The following is a 15342-nucleotide window of genomic DNA, read 5'->3' on the forward strand; positions in this document are numbered from 1 at the left end:
TTCTCTCCGAAAAATTGTGTTATTATTGTCAACGACCGTCTTTGATTTATATTGACTAAAACCAATTTAAATAAACGAGGCCGGATTTTCAATAGGGTGGGATCATATTCTAGTTCATATTCTAGTTCATATTCTTTGCCATGTATACTAGCTATACTGTATATATAATGACAATTCTATCATATCCTAATACATATTTGATAGTTAAATACAAATCAATTATACCATTATTAGTACATAGAATATGAATACTAATGCTAATGTTATCATTTCTTTATATAAGTAAATAAGCTTACTTTTTAAAGGATTGAAGACCAAGTTCTTTTATGAAATTTTTCAACTAAATAATAAGTTCAAGAACATGATTAAATAAAATATGTGATTACTGACTTTTCTTCAATTCATAATATCAATATTTATGGGCAAACCTCATTCTCCTTAACCTCATCTTGCTCCGAAGCAATGCCTCCAAGAATCAAAATGTCATCCTCATCATCAACCTCTTTAAGAAGCTGATAATCTGCCTAAAAATACCACCATCAAGTTATGCCAGGCCCAAATCACATACTGTGGACCAGGAAATTTATAAATATTTTCTAGATATTTCCCTTTTAATAAGCTAAACTCTCGAAATTTCTACACGAAATATAACTTTTTTAATAGCTTTAATTTCATATATGGCTCAACATTTGGCGTATGTATTTCAGCACTGGCTTCCTTCCCGAGTTATCGTTCCAGTTTGTTGACAGTTCAATGAGTGAGACATGCGGTATAATATTCCAAATTCCAACAGGCAACAACGACTTTAATAATACGACCTCGGTTTTCCAATTGTTAATCATAAAGAAAATATTGTAACTTAAGCATACCTCATCTCCTCCTAACTCCACGACGTCCTGTAAGCTTAATTCCTCGTCAATTTCTGTTGATTGAGAGATATCAGACTTTTTCTTGCGCTTTTTCTGAATTTTAGACTTCTCTTTGGAAGCCATATTCTTTTTTCCGAGCCCAAGCTCCTGGATATCAGCAGTTTGGATGAAATACTTCACGTTGCAATATTTAACTAGGATATAAAATTTATATATATGGAAGCACAGAGAATAGTGAAAAATACTTTTTGTTTTGCCCTATTTTTTTGGATATTTACATTTCTATTTATGACCTAAAAAAGAATTAAAAAAATCTGAATGGTGACTACATCCCAAAAATTGTTTATATTTGTCGTTTTAAAGCAGTTTTAGGGCTGCCATCAAGGCATATCTTTAATTCTAAAGTTTGAAATTTGAACAACATTGAACTGATTGAAGGAATGAACGAAATGAAGAGGAAGCACAGAAGAAGGTTTCAAAAAATGGCCTACATTTCAGCCTCTTCGAAGTGGTTTTACCGCGGCGAAGGGAACAGAACTCTTGTCATTTCAAATCCACAGACTCAAAAAGTCCTTCGCTTGCAAAAGTCAAACGTAGCATCAACAGATCAGACAAATTCAGCTCAAGATTCGAGCGGAAAAGCTGCGGAAAAGTTGCGGTTAGAACTTGAAAAAAGTATCAAGCTTTATCAAGAAGTTTTCACTCCACTGTTGGGCGCGCAATACGTCGAACATGGAGCAATCGTTGAGCTACCGGGAGAGTTCATGGCAAATATTAAAGATCTGGTTACATCTGCTAATACAAATAGGCCAAAACATAGACTGAACAAAGAGGTGAATGGACAGAACAAATATGGTATTTTGATGCCGGATTTTTGCTTTGTACCCTCAGGCGACGGGATTAATGCTAATGAGGCTAGCCGGCCTACATTCTGTGTGGAAATCAAACCAAAGTGTGGTACGATGCCAGCTTGTAAAGGGCTTGAAAGTGGTGAATATAAAGATGTGAAGCAATCTGTTTGTAAATATTGTCTTTTTCAGTGGACAAAGGTTTACAAAGATGAGAAATACTTACAGCGGAGTGGCTACTGCCCTTTAGACCTCTTCTCATCTGACATAAGGAGAGTCTGGTATGCTTTGACATGTCTTCTGAATAATCCACAAAATAATTTCAGAATTTTTCAAGATGGTAATATGATGTACTCTGGTGAGACAATGGCACCATCATGTGGTTCAATGGTTGAAAGTGAAACAACCGAGCAGGCACCATCAACTATGGGTTCAAACGAACACCACCTACACCTGTCAAAACTTGAAGAGTTCCTAAGTCATTCATTTCTTGACAGTACTCAAGACATGTTAACCAACCACAATGTGTGTGGTGAAAAAAATGGTTCCAACATGCAGTCAACCACTGTGTTTTTGGCAACATTGCTTCAGTTACTTATATATGACTCCAATGAAAATACAGTTGGTTGTGGCAATGGCAGTAATCACCATCCATCAAAGCACCCTGTTTGTCTGGCAAGTCAATACCATGAAGCTGACTGTATGACTGGTACCATTCCAGCATATATGATGTCAAAGGGATTGACCTTTGCTCAAGGTGGTGTTCTGAAGAAAATCCTAGATGTTCAGAGGCTAGATGATGTTGGGACTGACGAAGCATTTTGTATTTTTAATAATTTATATGCAATTGGTGTAAAAGACATGATTGATTTGCATATATTTGCTTGGAATGAGAGTCAATGTAGTGTTAATGCAAACGAAAACACAAATGCTAATCCTAGAAATGTACAAATAAACGCTAATTATGACCAAGTGCATGCAAATATTAATTATAAAGGCAAGATTACTGATTGTTGCATCACCAATGGTAACTCATTGGCACATGTAAACAAGCACTCAGTAACAAGTAAATTAGATAGTCTTACAAAGTTCCTAATTGCAGCCAGCGCTAATGATTGCTCCATAATGATCTCATTTCAAGAAGTTATTGGTCCTTTGGCAAACTCAAATTGCTTTCGAGATCTTCTCACTGGTAGAGTTTATAAATACTCAATTGCCATAGTTGATCTGGACCAGAAGTTGGCTGATCGTATTCCAAAGTATTATAAGGAATATAATGATATAATTGATAATTATCTTAGCTTTAAAAACAATGTGGAATTGTAGATTATTAAATTGCAATGTAACTGAATTGAAATACCTTTCAAAATTGTGTGGTTATCATGTCAGTGTGTTTTAGTGGCTGCACGCAACGTTGATGGGATGTCAAAGGTACATCTTTTGTTTTTTCAAATCAATTTTCAATTTGTTTATTTACTTCATTTCTTAACTAAATCAACCTGCTTTAGCTTATAGTAAATGTAGTTGAGTGAAAAAGGACACGATTATTAACACACTTAAACGCTAAGTGTATTGGAAAACGATAAAAAACCGCCGTTTTCCAATACACTCGACCTTGGTCGAATACGCCGTTTTCTGACACATTCGACCATGGTCGTATTCGCCTTTTCCGGCGAACTCGACCATGGTCGAATACGCCATTTTCGGATGAATAAGTAGAGTAACCACGCTGTTTCAATGGTCAAATGCTTGTCCTATGTAAAGTTTCCAGCATGTTTCGTGCTCATATACAACCATTAAACAATATAACCACGCTTTGGTTATGATGTCAAATATTTTGAAATGGATAACCACGCTGTTTTAATGGTCAAATGCTTGTCCATGTAAAGTTTCCAGCATGTTTGGCGCTCATATACAAACATTAAACAATATAACCATGCTTTGGTTATGATGTCAAATATTTTGACATGGATAACCACGCTGTTTTAATGGTCAAATGCTTGTCCTATGTAAAGTTTCCAGCATGTTTGGCGTTCATAACAAACATTAAACAATATATAACCTTGCTTTGGTTATGATGTCAAATTTTTTGAAATGGATAACCACGCTGTTTCAATGGCCAAATGCTTGTCCTATGTAAAGTTGCAAGCATGTTTCGTGCTCATATACCAACATTAAAAAATTTAACCATGTTTCGGTTATGATGTCAAATACTTTGACATGAATAACCACGCTGTTTTAATGGTCAAATGCTTGTCCTAGTAAAGTTGCAAGCATGTTTCGCGCTCATATACAAAAACATTAAACAATATAAACACGCTTTGGTTAACTGTTAACTGTTTGGTTAACAACTTAATTGTTGGCATTATTATGAAACACTAATGATAAATTGATATTAGAAACTGAAAGAAAACAACTTTAATGCCTTAAAAAAATACTGCCTTTTCTTGATTCCTTTTGTGGAAATTTTATGGAAATTTAAACATGTTGTTTGTAGAATTTTTGTTCAATTTATGGAAATTCCAGCCTTGCTTGATGGAAATTTTAAATTTGAAAGTGGAAGCACTGCATTACAGATATCAATTAAAAAATCGTTCTTTCTTTAATTTAACGGTAACTATTACACAAGACTTTTATAAATTGATATAGAGTAATAACAAACATACGATTATTTTACATCACGATTAGAGTTTTTTGACCAAAGAATAAGATTTTGTCTTGTGAGCATCAGAGCATATTTAAAGCTGTGACCCTAAATTGTAAATTGGCTATTTTACAAACTGGCTGAAATTTTGTTTCTTTTCCAAAAGATTGTCCGTCATCGCAAATTTGTGATTAGGAGCGTGGATTTTAGCACGATAAATTCCTATTCTTTGCTCGTGAAAATTTTAAAATGGTTCCTAAAACCTTGGCACAGAAAACTATTTGTCTGTAGATTTCTGTTTGGATTTCTCGGGCGACCAAATTTCTCTGGTCGGCTTCACGTCCCAGATTTCTTCTGCATACTGTCTGATGGTGCGATCGCTTGAAAACTTGCCAGCGGCTGCCACGTTAAGAATTGCTTTTTTGTGCCAGCTAGCAGGATTCTGGAAAATGACAACCAATGTAATATAGCCATTGATAAAAATCCTACTCAAATACAAGTCAAATCTTTACTAGAGATACATACCTTAAATAATTCGCTAGCTTTCTCCTGGGCTTTAACGTATGCCTCAAAATCAGCTAACACATAAAACCTGTTGGCGGGAAAACGTTTTAGCCGGGAAATCATCATCTTATTACTTATTGTTCGAATTACATTCTACGCGACGAAATTGCGACGTATACCTTGGCCTAAGAGATTAGAAAAGCATAAAATCAAGGTTGGGAGCTACCTGTCGTGGTCTAACAAATGCTTGATGATCAGATGGTTGAAGACATTTTCTTCATTTGGTGAAAAATATCCTTCTAAAATCTGGTCAATTGCTTTTTTAACCTCGGGGATCTTCTCATAGTATTCCCTTGGATTGTAGCTAAATTGAAAAGGATAGTGCATGAAAAGAATTTATTGGAATATGCTTGGTCATTTCAAGCATCTGATTTTACAGTGCGGAGTAAAAAGCGCTCTGACCCATTGGGTAAATACATTAGGTAAATCATTTCGTCAAACAGTTACCCCTCTTTTGCCAGTACGTCGACATCTTCAACTTTCATTCCAAAGATAAACATGTTATCCTCCCCAACTTCCTCGCACATTTCGACATTGGCACCGTCCAGTGTTCCAATGGTCAAGGCGCCGTTTAGCTACGAGAGATACGAGAAACTTTTGTGAGAAAGCCTTCTGAACTTTAATAAAAAGATCTTAATATGATCTCACGAGAACTTTGCTTACCATAAATTTCATGTTTCCTGTTCCAGACGCCTCCGTTCCTGCAAGCGAGATCTATAAAGACACAAAAGAGGTTAGCATTCAAACAACATAGGGAAAATAGGATACGATTATTCAAAAACGTTTTTTCTACAAACAAACCTGCTGAGAAAGGTCTGCGGCAGGGATTACTGAACAAAGTCAAGGTAGAAACCATTGAATGACTGGTGTTATATTGTGACAAAAATATTTCAAACAATACTTTATCTACAAGAATCTTTTAATCGATGGACCCAAATGCCACCCGATATCTAATAGTCATAATATTAGGGGTTCAAAGGGTCTTAATTTCGAGTGGAATTATATACACACTTCAAATTTAAGCCAGGAACAGTTGAAGGAAAAATGAGTCAACTATCGGTTGTCCGGTAGTTTTCACCTGCATCGAGTGAGGTGCGAAAAATCATAATTGATTTACCCTCATAATATTAGGGTGTAAATATTCGGGTGGAGTCAGGTTTAGAGTTATATTATATATTCAAAAATATCGCGCACTCCACGACATGGGATTTTTGGTAATATTTTGTTTGATATTTGTATGGTTAAAAGGATACTCTTTTCAGCCAAAGAAACGATGTAGTTTTCTACGAACACGATTTTCAAACGATCCCCAACGATGGGATCACTGTTTACAACTACAGACGAAAAAGAATGTATTGAGTTGATATCGAGTTTGATATCGAGTTAAGTAGAATTATACCTTTTGCCACGCAATTGATGAGTTTTATAATTTCTTTTGCAGTTGTGTAGCCCGGGGCAGCCTGTGAATTAAGTAAATCAATTATTTAGAACTTGTATGGCGAATAGTAAGTAGGGTAGTAACAGGTTTAAACACACCTTTCCTCCAATCAAAACAGTTCTTGGAACAAAATCAGCATTCGGATCGGCCTTAATACCTGCAAAACCAAACATGCAGTATTTGTGGATACACTATAATGTCTTTTTACAAGGGAAAAATAATCAACTGACTATAAACATCTTTTAAACTAGAAGTGTGGGTATCCAACTATGGTTTGTTCAAATAGATCACTAAAGACCCGTTTACACTTGCAATTTTTGCTACGATTTTACGTGCGATTTTCTTCTTTTGATAGATATGAACGAGTGTTTTGGTTACTGATGTTTAAATAAGAGCTCGTACACATCAGAGCATTCGTAACTAATTCACTCGTACACATCTATCAAAAGAAGAAAATCGCACATAAAATCGCAGCAACAATCGTAAGTGTAAACGGGCCTTAATAAGTCTTTGTTATTGTCAAACCAGGTTCAGAATATCGCTTGAAATTTTGTTTTGTAACTCTATGGAGCAAAGAGAAATGGTGACTTACGGTTATAAAGGACGATCACGTATAGGATGTTGAGAAGCTGTCGTTTGTACTCGTGAATACGCTTGAACTGACAATCGAACATAGACGTTGAGTTCACATCGATACCGTAAGTGTCTTTGATGTACCGCGCAAGTTTATCTTTGTTTTCCTGTTGAAAAACAATTTTACGCCGTTATCTATGGGAGTATGTGCCGAGGTGCACCCTCTCCCTGAAAAAATCAACATTTACGTCAGTCTTTGCAAAGGAAATATCTCCCCCTCCCCCAAAGCAGCTGAATCTATCAAAAGTCTGGCGCTGTTGTCACTTACTTGCTTCGCTTTCATGAAGTCGTTCGTGAAACGAACATCGCTTGCAAAACGTTTCAAATCTCTCAACCGTGACAAGTCGACTATCCAATCTTCACCGATTTTCTGCAACAAATGCGGATGCAAAAGTATAAAAGATCGGTCTACATAGTTTTAGTTGGAATTCCTAAAGGTAGCGCTTCTTGTATCGATAGATTCTAAAGGAGAAAATTACAGGAAAAATCGCAGCAATTTCAAACGTTCAAATCAAAATCTCTGGAATTAACAAAATACATTGCAGCGAGGAATTATAACTTGCCAGATGGACAATGGAGTCCTGGGAGCTTAAAACCATTAAAAAGGGGAAAGTACGTCTTAGGACACGACCAATATATACTCACGTCACAGATAAGGTCGGACAAAATAGGATTACAAACTAACAGCCATCTTCTAGGTGTCACACCGTTTGTTTTGTTTTGAAATTTCTCTGGCCAAACTTCATAGAAGTCTTTAAATCTGGATATAAATTGAAGAGTTCTATGTAACAGAGTTCTATAGAACTAATGAAACACGCGTGGAAATTTCGAAAAAGTGATGAAGGGATAAATGTCATTTTGTTGAAACGTATATTAAGTTATAACTTATAAAACCTATAAAATTCCCGCGCGCGCGAATATTCACGTTTTTTATCTAAGTCCAATAATAAAAGTGAGCCAGAGGAGTCACAGGAAAATAGGTTTTTCGACAGTGCTGTTGATTAAAAAAAGTGTTTCAAATGGCATCTGCTGGAAAAAAAAACTCACATGCTACTCTTAATGATTTCTGAGTGAATGGCAGCCACGCCATTTACAGCATGACACGCTACGATGCACAAATGTGCCATGTTGATCCGTTTATCGTGTCCTTCTTCAACCAGTGACATCCTCCTGATTCTATCCATGTCCCCTGGGTACATTTGCTCAATTTTCTAAATATATGAAAATCAATAAAATTAAGTTAAAAGCTCAGCTATTGTTCCAGTTGTAATGTCAAGCCATTAATAACGTATAACCGGTATAACCGGTCTATATAACTGGTATAACGGGTATAACCAGTTATATGGTTAATTGGCAAATCCTTACCCTCAAATGTCTAGAGTTGATCTCGTATATAATAACTAAATGTCGTGGTAATATACTGTCCAGCATCTTACATGACCATCTTTCCAAAGCTTCAGGTAGAACTGTATGATTCGTGTACGCGAAAGTCTCCGTTACCAAATCCCACGCCTAGACACGACAGGATGCACTGTTAGGCCGGTCCGCGTTAGGTCAAATGCAGCGCTTCGCCCTTTACATACCTCGTCCCACGAAAGTCCCTCTTCATCCATGAATACCCTCATCAGTTCGGGGATCGCTAGCGACGGATGCGTGTCATTTAACTGGATGGCGACCTGGAAAATGGAAAATAAGTAACATAACAGTTCTGTTCTGCTTGTTTTTCACTGCTTCTCAACGATCTAAGTGGGAATCAGTCGCTATAGAGATCAGTGGGGAGGAATTTTTAATGTTCGCGATACCCTTATTAGCTAAATGAGTATTAATTTTTCAAACAAGTATAAAATTATCATTTTCACTTATTAGTCTTATTACACATTACTTTTTATTCAGATTTTTTAAAAATAGTCTGATTTTTAATTATGCTTTCCGTACCTTTTTTGGGAAATCTTGAAAGTTTTTTCTTACGAGTTCCCTCGAGCCATACTGAGAGGTTTTGTAGCGTCTGATAATATCTTGAAGCGTGGCCGAAACAAGAAAATATTCCTGCTTCAAACGAAGTTCTTTACCCACGAAAAACTACAAAACATAGCGACAAAAATATATATCGACGGCCGCGTATTTAAAAAAGATCTAATTCTAACTTGAATGTTCATCTTGCTAATAATTCAAACTTACATTGTCATTTGGATACAGAACTCTAGAAATATTCTCAGCGTTATTACGATTTAGAACTGCACCAATGTAGTCACCACCTTGGACTGAAATTAGAGACTTCAGTTGTATGTGCATTCATGAAATGTCACCGAGAGATGCATCCAGTGTGCTACCCATGCCTAAGAACCTCAGGTAATATCATGCACTGAGCTCCTAAGAACACCAAAAATTAATATTTCTAATATTGGGCACTAATTTAGGTTACAATTCCCCCAAGACAATTTATTATTCCAGTATCTGAGACTCAATTTCAACAGCAGGAATGATGTACTTACAATAATTAAGATCAAATCCTTTCTGTGCCTTTGCAGACCACAATCTCATGGTGTTGACTGTTCCATTCATGTATCCTGGTATTGGAACATCATATGGCATGGCATAGACTGTCTCAGTATCCACCCATTTATAATGATAACCTTTATCATCAGACTCAAGGTGACCATAGAAATGGACAGGCAGAAGGTATTCTGGTCTCGCTTTCTCCCAATGGTTGCCAAATTCCAACCAGTGGTCAGGAACTTCAACCTTGCAAATTATACACAAACAGTAATTAATATTTTGTTACTGTACTGTTTAGAGGCCTTTATAAGAAGTTTACACCGCACATAATTTGCAGCCACAGCATCTTGACTGACCAAATGGAAATATTTTCCTTGCCCACAAACTACTTAATACCACAGTCTTGCAATTAGGGAAACCTTGGATTGTTATAATAGGGTAAAAACTATATGCTTATGCACTGTTTATCACTAAAAGAGCAATGCCATTTGATAGAATGATAGTTGAAAATTATACTACAATACCTGTTCCCCTTTTTCGTTGATAGTTTGAGTAAATATGCCATATTCATATCTGATACCATAGCCATATGCAGCATAACCTTGTGTGGCCAGGGAGTCAAGAAAACATGCTGCAAGGCGACCAAGACCTCCGTTTCCTAAAAGATATTTGGCAATTAGCCATTGGGCCTATAGTTAGCTAATTTAATAGATTTTGACCATGCACTTATATTAATCCCTGCACCTAATGTTGAGCAGTGGTCAGTTTTGACCAGGTGTAAACCTTTGATCAAAGTAATACAGCAATACATACCAAGTCCAGCATCTTCCTCATTTGCTTCCAGGTCTTCAAGATCCAAGCCAAGCTAATTGCATTATGTAAATAAATTCAATTTTGCATATATTGATACATATATAATATTATGCAAATATATACACCTGTAGGCTGCAAGGCTCCATATAAATAAAGCTTAGGTTCTTGAAATGAGAAGGTTAAAGTGGATTTCCTACTTCTGATAACCCTTGCCACTGTCAGGAACCCATGCAACTGCTAACGACAGCTAACAACTTAGTTTACCTGATACACAGCCTCATCGCATTCACCCTCCATGCCCAGGTTCACCATTGTGTTTCCCAAAGATCTGCCCATGTAGTACTCCATCGACAGATAGTACACACGCTATGGGAATATGAAATAAAAACTTGCCTTGGTGTGGATTTCATGTGACATTATCAAAGAAGTACTTTAAGTTATAAAGTGTGTAAATATATTAAGATGGAAGAATTTGCCTTGTTCATATTTTGTTCAAAACATCTGCTATTTTCCACTATGCATTAAATTGTGTCTCAAATCTTTTGCCAGATTGAAGGCAATCAATTTAATTTATCAATCTAGTCTATATCTGGCTTCCAGCCGTCCACTAGCAATGGCAAATGTGCCCAAGGTTGTGGGCATTTGTCATTTGATCATTATTCATTGTCTATTTACGGACCGCACTTGAAGTCCAAAACAATTAACTATCGATAAAAAAACTACTGCAAAACATGAATGAAACGAGTTGCAAGCCTTACTTTTGTGAATACACATATCAAATACGTTTGTCTACAAGTTTCGCGACGTGGCAAGCAGCACCACATGAACAAAATAAGTTAAATAACAAAACAAAAATTCTGCAAATTATGACACTTGGATTGCGATGCAAATCGCATGAAAACTTTGTACACTACCTTCGGATCTTTATCGTAATAATCTTGTTGTGTCCTAATCCATTTTTCTGTCAATCTGTCGCGAACTGTATGGCAGAGTGCAGTGAAATAATCCCGACTTGTGGCAACATTTCTGTCCTTGATCAGCGTGAAATGCAAGTGCCTGTTGAAGCTCTCCTTCACGCCGGCGACATTTCCCACCAAAGGGATTTTGCGAAGTGATATCGACTTCTTCTTTTCCAAATCGCTCTGCGGACGTTGTGCCATTCTTGGCGTGGCGTAAAAGCACCTCTTTCCGCCGCGAAAAACAAACAGAAACTTTATGCAAAACGGCAAAACAACAGTGACACAAGAAACGTCTGCAGTCTTCCTCAAGAGGACTTTGTCGCACCGGGGGGCCACACTTCCGGCAGGGCTCTGGTCGCTTGACAGGGGGAGGATCAAAGGGATTGCTCCCCTAAATACGGCCAAAGCTTTGTTGGCTGATTATAGTACGAAAACGCGCTAAAAAGGCTAGGATCGACGTCTTGTTAAAAGAAGTTTCTTATGGTAGCATTTTAATTGAATCTGTAATTGCCTAATTGAGTGTGCATCACTGCACACATAGAGCAAAACCAGTTCTATTAGCCATTTATTGAATTGGGTTCAGTAAAAAAAGGTTTAGGTTCATTGATTTCAAAACTTTCGAAGAGCGTATTGAACCACTCCGTGGGGAACCTTAAAAAAACTCACGTTTTTTTTGCTCTTGAATTTGAAGTTTGAATGCCTTATTTATTACTACGCTAAACCCATCGCCGTCTGAACTGATTAAAATACGAGACACTGCAGTGATCAGAGTGTAATAGTCAGGTATTCAAACCACAAATATTATGAAACTTGATATAGGTTGACTTTTTTCTATCAGTTTGGCTTTCAATTGACAATGATAAGTTAATATTCTAAGAAAGAATGAATGTCAGTTTATTGAACATAAAGGAAAAAACAGCAAACACGAGTTTGTCGCTCCAAGCTCTACGAATCAGTCTATATCAGATCTTCGGGCACATCTGGGATCTATGAAAAAAGAAATCGATCCCGCCATAATTATGAATATGCGGAAATATTGTTGTTTACAGGCCCTTGGCCTTGGTGTTACGTCACTGTTTGACGGCGACCCATGGCCCAGAAAGACAAAAAAATCAACACACACTCTACCCCGAGATGCCACCCTGTGTTCATTAAGTGTACTTACAGCTGCCGTCACGTCAGTTAAGTCATCAAGTGATTTGAACTGAATCAACATTTGATGGTAGTTGTAATCCAGCGAGGACAATATTTGATAGTATTCGGCCAAAAAGGGACCTTTCCTAGATGCACATAGAAGGTAAAAAGCAAAGTAACGAATTGTTTAGTGAGTTTGCAATATGAATCGATAAATGAACACGCACGTTATGCATGCACTTAGGCAATCAAGTTAGTAAGTTATAACCTATAAAATATAGCAATTACTTTTTATCCATTTTCCCAATAGGAAAAAAGTGGCCAATATCTCGACCCTTTGAATCTTTTCCGTCGATGTCCAAATCATCGTCATCTTCATCGTCTTACAAACCGAAATAATCGGAAAGTACAGCTTAACATGGCTTCTTTTCAAAAACACAACACTTGGGCATATACAACACAACATATTTTCGTAAGGGTATAGGGTATACCAAGGGTTAGGTTATAGGGTTTCGCTCGTTTGCATCATCAAAAGAGAGAGTTGACAGGAAAAATAACAGACATTGAGTGAATCACGAATGTAAACAAACGTTTCATTTGCATTTTCAACCGCTGTATTGCAGGGAATATCTCTTTTATATACCTTCATCATCTTCTTCCTCCTGAGCTGTGTATTCGCTGCCGCTCTCATCATCTTCCTCGGGCTGGGAGTTTACAAAATGAGAAGTTCACTTGTTTTTAACTGATAATAGAGAATCCAACATGTTAAACCCCCTCCTCCCCAAGTCTCCCCCCTCTCTCTACTTCATTTACCTGAAATACGGTTCGTGTGGCAGCCTTTTTATTTTTCTCAGTTGCCGAAAGCGTCCTCTGAAAATTGTCCACCAACACAGCAACAAACAGACTGAAAATGGAACCATATGCGATGAGGTGGCAGGATGAGAATATGATCACACCATGCATATTCCATAGCAGTTTACTCACTTCATGAAAATGAAGTTCTCCAGAACAATATACAATGCAAGATAGATTATCACATAACCATAAGCTGAAAAAAAGAAGTTCGGTTAATCTCGCTCGTAGCATTCTCGATTAGAGGCAATTAAGGTTTAAATAACAAGAGTACATTAGTGTTTAAAGTACATTAGCCCCCCCCCCCATAGATTGTCAATTGTGACGTCACGCGAACCTTTGCGTCATGAGAATACGCATGTGTCGTCATTATTAAGTATGGTTGGTAACGTCCCAAATGGGGTTTGAGGGGGGAGGTAGTTATTCTACAAATAAACAATTCCATACAAGAAAGTGTGAGCGGAGATGTTTACCCGGATCAACATCAATGATATCTGTGTACATGTAGAACCAATCGTCCAATGTGATCAGTTGAAACAAGGTAATGAGAGCTTTCACCAGAGAACCGAATCGTTTTGGGTCCACAGCATTGAATAACTCACGACCAATCACCGCAAACATATCTATCATGAATCTCGTCAAGGATATCTATGAACAACTGCATGTCTTTGTAGTATTGTATTATATTAATTGATTCCATAGGGTTAACTGTATTCTGACCTTCTCAATTAAGACCTAACACACTTCCAAAGAAGAAGGATACAAAGAAATAGGAACATCAACAAGACTATGGTGCTGAGAGCACGGAACGATTTAAGGATCGTCGTCATTATGACTTGAAGATTTTTCAGAAATCTGGTGGAAAATATTCAAAACTTTGCAGTGAAACTGAACCGCCCTGCATGTATGTATACATGAATGTTAAATCGATGCTGTTTAGCTAATTAGCCTTTATCACGATCTAAAGCCTAATTATTTAGCTTTTCAGGCCTTGTATATCATCGTATAATCAATGCAACCATTCAGCTTGTGTTTTTCATTTGCAAACCATACCTAATGGTCCTCAATACTCTGAGAGCCCTTAATGCTCGAATGGCACGGAACATTCTGAGAAGTCTGAAGATCGCGGCTACGTCAAACGCTCCAACACTTCGCACGATAAGAGGAAGGAGAAAATCCACAGTTGTGAATAAAACGATCAACATATCTGAAAAATAAACACTGTCACTGTTGATCGACAGTCTGCAAGCGTTTAGTACGAGTTTGCAAAATATCAGCGTATTTATACTGTTTTTTTAAACTGCTCATATAGACGTCGTAATAAACTTGGATGGTTTCATTTTGCAATCTTACCCATGATATTCCAGCCCGAGTTAAAAAAATGCGATCCCAAGGCGTAGAGTTTTAGAATCAACTCCATGATATATATTGCCAAAAAGACATTGTCCATCGCTGAAAAATACCATCCTATAGAAAACCAAAACTGACACATCTCAGGCCATGTTTGTATATGAAATTGAAGAGAAAACATACTCCGAAAGTATGTAAACATCTTATATATTTAAATAATCATTGCGAATCTAACCGGGCGATTTGAATTGGTGATAAAGTTTTAACGTTTTTCAAAAGATATTTTATATATTTACACGCTACCGTGATTTGTATACTCAAACGGATAAAAGTAAAGAAATATTTATTGATTATTTTTACCTCCTTTTATTGAAATGGCTTCGTCAGTTTGAACAACAAGTATAACTGTGTTCAGCAAAATGATGAACAAAACAAAGGCGCCAAAGCTCTTCGATTCCGTAAGTTCGTACACAAAAAGACGAAATTCGCTTGCATTTTCCAGGTTCTTTGGCATATGATGATGTCGAGTCATTTTCGAGTTAAAAAATTAACTTTTTTAGGGCATTTATATGAAAAATTAAAAAAAAGTTGACGAGATAAAAAAATTTCTTCCAAATCTTTCTCGTTCTCAGACTCCAAGAATACTACGCGCAACTGACCTGACCGGTATAAATATTAACACCTGGACTGTTCTATCTTCTGGCACTAAGCTATATAATATGTGGCTCAATTTCGTAAAGTT

At 36.9% G+C, this 15342-nt stretch overlaps 3 protein-coding genes and 1 long non-coding RNA gene across 4 annotated transcripts; 1 reads left to right on the forward strand and 3 right to left on the reverse strand.

Annotated features, from left to right (window-relative positions):
• Window positions 1–12: 12 nt before the first annotated feature.
• Window positions 13–986, reverse strand: LOC114519892. The gene is made up of 4 exons (XR_003686644.1): window positions 870–986; window positions 429–524; window positions 297–340; window positions 13–55 (listed from the first exon to the last, which is right to left on the reverse strand). It is a non-coding gene; the product is annotated as an uncharacterized LOC114519892 (long non-coding RNA).
• Window positions 987–1351: 365 nt separating this feature from the next.
• LOC114520155 (inositol-pentakisphosphate 2-kinase-like) lies at window positions 1352–3043 on the forward strand. Its single transcript, XM_028540379.1, has one exon. It carries the CDS (start codon window positions 1352–1354, stop codon window positions 3041–3043), a length of 1692 nt encoding a protein of 563 aa, XP_028396180.1.
• Window positions 3044–4316: 1273 nt separating this feature from the next.
• On the reverse strand, window positions 4317–11580 carry LOC114519973 (glycogen phosphorylase, muscle form-like). The gene is made up of 22 exons (XM_028540165.1): window positions 11220–11580; window positions 10570–10671; window positions 10306–10357; window positions 10017–10150; window positions 9489–9738; window positions 9175–9257; window positions 8932–9075; window positions 8580–8672; window positions 8362–8508; window positions 8044–8207; window positions 7642–7756; window positions 7265–7366; window positions 6956–7103; window positions 6462–6520; window positions 6325–6385; window positions 6179–6259; window positions 5727–5755; window positions 5589–5639; window positions 5373–5500; window positions 5092–5229; window positions 4887–4953; window positions 4317–4803 (listed from the first exon to the last, which is right to left on the reverse strand). Exons 1-22 carry the CDS (start codon window positions 11463–11465, stop codon window positions 4639–4641), a joined length of 2559 nt encoding a protein of 852 aa, XP_028395966.1. The 5' UTR covers window positions 11466–11580; the 3' UTR covers window positions 4317–4638.
• A 1066-nt stretch (window positions 11581–12646) lies between these two features.
• Window positions 12647–15151, reverse strand: LOC114520157 (cation channel sperm-associated protein 1-like). Its single transcript, XM_028540381.1, has 9 exons — window positions 14961–15151; window positions 14604–14717; window positions 14304–14457; window positions 14014–14105; window positions 13724–13873; window positions 13383–13446; window positions 13212–13302; window positions 13042–13102; window positions 12647–12666 (listed from the first exon to the last, which is right to left on the reverse strand). The coding sequence occupies exons 1-9, from the start codon at window positions 15130–15132 to the stop codon at window positions 12647–12649; spliced, it is 918 nt and encodes a 305-aa protein (XP_028396182.1). The 5' UTR covers window positions 15133–15151.
• Between the last annotated feature and the right edge of the window lie 191 nt (window positions 15152–15342).

This window comes from Dendronephthya gigantea, unplaced genomic scaffold, assembly GCF_004324835.1.
Source record: "Dendronephthya gigantea isolate DGI-Jeju-01 unplaced genomic scaffold, DenGig_1.0 000015F, whole genome shotgun sequence".
Lineage (NCBI taxonomy): Eukaryota > Metazoa > Cnidaria > Anthozoa > Malacalcyonacea > Nephtheidae > Dendronephthya > Dendronephthya gigantea.

What these genes read in the sequence shown, in the direction of transcription:
- LOC114520155 (XM_028540379.1), top strand. Translation starts at nt 1,352, where the DNA reads ATGGCCTACATTTCAGCCTCTTCGAAGTGGTTTTACCGCGGCGAAGGG.
- LOC114519973 (XM_028540165.1), bottom strand. Translation starts at nt 11,465, where the DNA reads ATGGCACAACGTCCGCAGAGCGATTTGGAAAAGAAGAAGTCGATATCA. An exon ending in CCGCAGACCTTTCTCAGCAG is followed by an intron (nt 5,640 to 5,726) that starts GTTTGTTTGTAG and finishes GTGTCTTTATAG; the next exon opens with ATCTCGCTTGCAGGAACGGA. An exon ending in GACGTACTGGCAAAAGAGGG is followed by an intron (nt 5,230 to 5,372) that starts GTAACTGTTTGA and finishes TTTTCAATTTAG; the next exon opens with CTACAATCCAAGGGAATACT.
- LOC114520157 (XM_028540381.1), bottom strand. Translation starts at nt 15,132, where the DNA reads ATGACTCGACATCATCATATGCCAAAGAACCTGGAAAATGCAAGCGAA. An exon ending in GTTGATGTTCCTATTTCTTT is followed by an intron (nt 13,874 to 14,013) that starts GTATCCTTCTTC and finishes GATTCATGATAG; the next exon opens with ATATGTTTGCGGTGATTGGT. An exon ending in CCACACGAACCGTATTTCAG is followed by an intron (nt 13,103 to 13,211) that starts GTAAATGAAGTA and finishes GTAAACTCCCAG; the next exon opens with CCCGAGGAAGATGATGAGAG.